We start from the raw sequence: 4,057 nt of genomic DNA, 5'->3' as shown, positions 1-4,057 counted from the left end.
TTTATTATAGTTATATTTAAATATATTTATATATTCATATGTAATATATAAAATATATTTATGCTTATAATATTTTATACAGCCAATAATTCAGTAGTGTTGTGGGACTTACTGAATCATTCTTGATGCAACCACTGCTTAACAGATACATCAAACATTACTTAAAATTATGAGAATAAATTCTCAAAGAACTAATAGAAAGGACAAAGAAAATACTCATAAGGATTATTTTATCTATAAACATAACACATCATTACTAGTGCTCATATCTAATTTGTAGACAAAAAGTACAACATCAAATTAAATTTGATTTATGATAGCATGTATCAAAATACATGCTTTTTTAAATTGAATACAAACATAACAAAATGATGTGGTTTATCTTTGCCCATATCCTTGCTTACTCATAGACTAAATTTAAATCAGATTTCAAAATTTGATTGTGTCATAGCTGTTGAAAATGGAAATATGAATCACTCCAGCGTTAACTTAATTTTTATTTTACATGTGATTTCATTTGACTAGGCTCTGCTCTTTGTCCCCTGGAACATTCGCATGACTCGACCTCTTATCTGTTTGTTCTTTACACTGTAGACAATAGGGTTTAGCACAGGGGGGAGGAGAAGGTAGATATTAGCCATGAGCATGTGCACAATTGGTGATAAATGTTTCCCAAATCTGTGGATCATGGTGGCACCAATGAAAGGAATATAAAAAAGAAGCACAGCACAGATGTGAGAGAGGCAGGTGTTGAGGGCTTTGAGCCTCTCAGCTCTGGAGGCAATGCCCAGCACTGTCTTCAGGATGAGTACATAAGAGAAAAGAATGATGAGAGCATCAAGCCCTAATGTGAGAATGACAACAATGAGACCATAGAGGCTGTTGACACGGGTACTGGCACAAGCTAGGCGCATCATATCTTGGTGAAGACAGTATGAATGAGATAAGATATTGGGATGACAGAAGGGCAGCCGTTTTATAAGAAAGGGTACTGGAAAGACCACACAGACTGCCCGGGCAAAGACAACTAGTCCAATCTTTCCAATAACACCATGAGTGAGGATGGAAGCATAATGCAGTGGGTTCCGGATAGCCACAAATCTGTCAAAGGCCATGGATAATAAGACTCCAGAATCTACTAATCCAAACACATGGATGAAGAACATCTGTGTGATGCATGCATCAAAGGGAATCTCAGGGGCATTGAACCAGAAGATACTGAGCATAGAGGGCAAGGTGGACATGGAGAGACTAACATCAGTTAGAGCCAAGATGCAGAGGAAGTAGTACATAGGCTCATGAAGGCTCTGCTCTACTTTGACAACTGCTAGGATGGTGCCATTTCCCAGGAGGGTTAGTGTGTAGAGAAATCCCAGGGGAAAGGCCATCCACGAGTTCTTGTCTGGCATCCCCGGGATGCCTGTTAGAATGAAAACCGGGCGACTAGTATGTGATCCATTCAAGTTTACCATGGTGTTCTTTCCACTAAGTAAGTTAACTCTTTTAGTAGTTTACACTCACAAATTGAAATATAGTATATGAGAGAAGTAAATAGCTTTATAAATGCCAAAATAAACTAACAGAGGAAGAATAAGTTTTAAAACAAATTTCTGCACATCTTTTATATTATGTTGTCCTTGCTTTTCCCAGCAGTTCATATGTGGTAGGTTTCTTGATTTATTTGTTCACCTGAAAAATGAAAATGACACTAAACAGTCCATGTTTACACATCAGAGAACTTAAACCTCATCTTTTGACAATTCTCAAAGTTTAAAAGAAAAGAAACAAATGTACAACTAGAAAAGTGAGCTAAAAAGAACTGAAAAGCCACTAAAATTACTTCCACAGTGACATCATATTGCCCCACCCAACTTCATATGACCTACACACATATATTCATAAGCATGCATGTATGAATATATACAGGTAAACCACCCAAAAATACATTTATTCACCTACCTCAGGTTGACTCCAGCGTATTCAAAATGAACTGTGTGGACAGTAACATTTTGTTGGATAAAATTGTTCAAATAAATATTTTATCACCACAAATTTATAAAGTAGATGCTATTTTTCTTAATCTTATTTTAATATAACTAAGAGCAAAGTGAAAAATTTATCAGCTCCTATGCAACCATACAATTACACATTAGATACAATAGCATACCACATACACAACTTTATTTAATATCATAATTTAGGAACCATTCTTGACACCCAACATGAACCTACTTTCAAACATTTCTACAAAACACATGACTATTGCAAGATTCTGTCTTTCTGAGATCTACAAAGCTGTGTGACAGTTTCCTTTAAAGTTCTCTTACTGATCATCTCTATCCATTAAGGTTTGCTTCAAGTGAGTTTGTTTTATTCTGCAGTTGATGTTATTTTTTAGAAATGTGATATATTCTGCACAATCAGGAATTCCATTAAAGGCTTTTCAGAGTAGGTGGCCAATTTTTACTTTCAAGGTAGCATTGTTCAAACCTATGCACCTCTCTGGCACATAATCACACCATTATTCTCAAATTTGATATCTTGAATTCATAATAATTTGCAAACGTGTTATCTCAGTGTCTATGTAATAAAGATAGGAAGTTAGTAGTTAATATTTGCAATATTTCTTCTGGATTGAAAGTTGAAAGCAATTACTGATAAAGCAAACTCTGATGATTGTGTTTTGGTCAGTTTAATTATTTCTGATTTGGATTCAGATAGTCATAATTGCAATTAATTCCATAATTGGGAGAGGTGGACTATAATATACTCATAAAATAATTTTGTTTTTCTGTCTTTCCATTTCACATCATATGTGGATATGAAATAATACTGGTGATGACTTTGTTATGTCATTTATTTCCCTATACCAATATCCTATCATTGTTAGAATTACTATTTTCCAGGGCATTTAAAAAAGAGTACCACTGATAACCATAGTATGAAACCGAAGGCCTGTCAGCATGCCTGGAGTTATGGAAACAGAAGGCCTGCAAGCATGCCTGGAGTTATGGAAACAGAAGGCCTGTAAGCATGCCTGGAATTATGGAAATGTACTTGTAAGAGTAACAGGTATTGCAAGATAACCTCAAGTGGGTTGAAATTTCAAACTACCAGAATTTAAACCATTCTACTTATACCAAAGTTAGTTATGAAGACTTTCACAAATGTTAAAAACTTCATATTCATAAATTGGATGCAAAACATATAAAGACTATTGCATCATAGTTGTAAATATTGTCCTATGAATAAAGCCAAAAGATTAAGAAATTTATGAGTGACGTGGCTAATGTGATATCTTTAAAGGAGAAACATGACACAATTGTGCAGACATATTCTGTATAATATTGAGAAGAAAGTCTCTCTACTTTGTTGTTTCACTTTGCAGTATACATTTATCTCAATTAACAAAGCATGTTATTGACAATGTATAAAAATATATATTGCAAGACATGAGAGATTATAAAATACAGAGAAAAAATATAATATCTTATATCAGTACTGTATCAGTTGAGAACAGAGCCTATTACATCACAAACGAACGTATATCGACTGTCTTACTTTTACCTTCTTCTCTCCATCTTCTTGTTTTTCCTCTTTCCTTCCTTCCTTCCTACCTTTGTCTTTTTCTTTCCTCCTTCTTCATTTCCTCTACCTGGCCATTGAACTCAAGGCATTGTGCATCGTAAGAACATGTTGTACTACTGACCTATATCTGAGCCTCACTGACAGTTTTTAAAGGCCTGTTCCTTTTTGAAGGGAAACAGCATGATCTGAGGGAGAGGCGAGGTGGTGGCAGGAGGACTGGGAAGAGTGGAGGGGGAGAAACTGTTCCTATTTCATATGGCTTTACATCTGGGTTGGCGTATTGGATGCAAATAAAACTTTCAATAATACTCCAATAGTAAATGGAATATATACATGATTTTTTTCAGGAATAACTTAAAATTTCTATATAAAATACCTATAAAAATCCAGACACTACAGTAAATGGTTAATGAGAAATCAAAACCAGAAGTAAAAATGCAAGAAAATACCGAGATGATCATATGGGCTA

At 34.7% G+C, this 4,057-nt stretch overlaps 1 protein-coding gene across 1 annotated transcript; it reads right to left on the bottom strand.

Moving 5' to 3' along the window:
- Positions 1-521: 521 nt before the first annotated feature.
- Positions 522-1,472, bottom strand: LOC127681098 (olfactory receptor 51H1-like). The gene has a single exon (XM_052177037.1). The coding sequence runs from the start codon at positions 1,470-1,472 to the stop codon at positions 522-524; it is 951 nt and encodes a 316-aa protein (XP_052032997.1).
- Between the last annotated feature and the right edge of the window lie 2,585 nt (positions 1,473-4,057).

This window comes from Apodemus sylvaticus, chromosome 1 (assembly GCF_947179515.1).
Source record: "Apodemus sylvaticus chromosome 1, mApoSyl1.1, whole genome shotgun sequence".
Taxonomy (NCBI): Eukaryota; Metazoa; Chordata; class Mammalia; order Rodentia; family Muridae; genus Apodemus; species Apodemus sylvaticus.
This window is presented reverse-complemented; position numbering and strand designations above follow the sequence as displayed.

Bases quoted from the DNA above. Each gene is read 5' to 3' on its own strand.
- LOC127681098 (XM_052177037.1), bottom strand. From the start codon at position 1,472: ATGGTAAACTTGAATGGATCACATACTAGTCGCCCGGTTTTCATTCTA.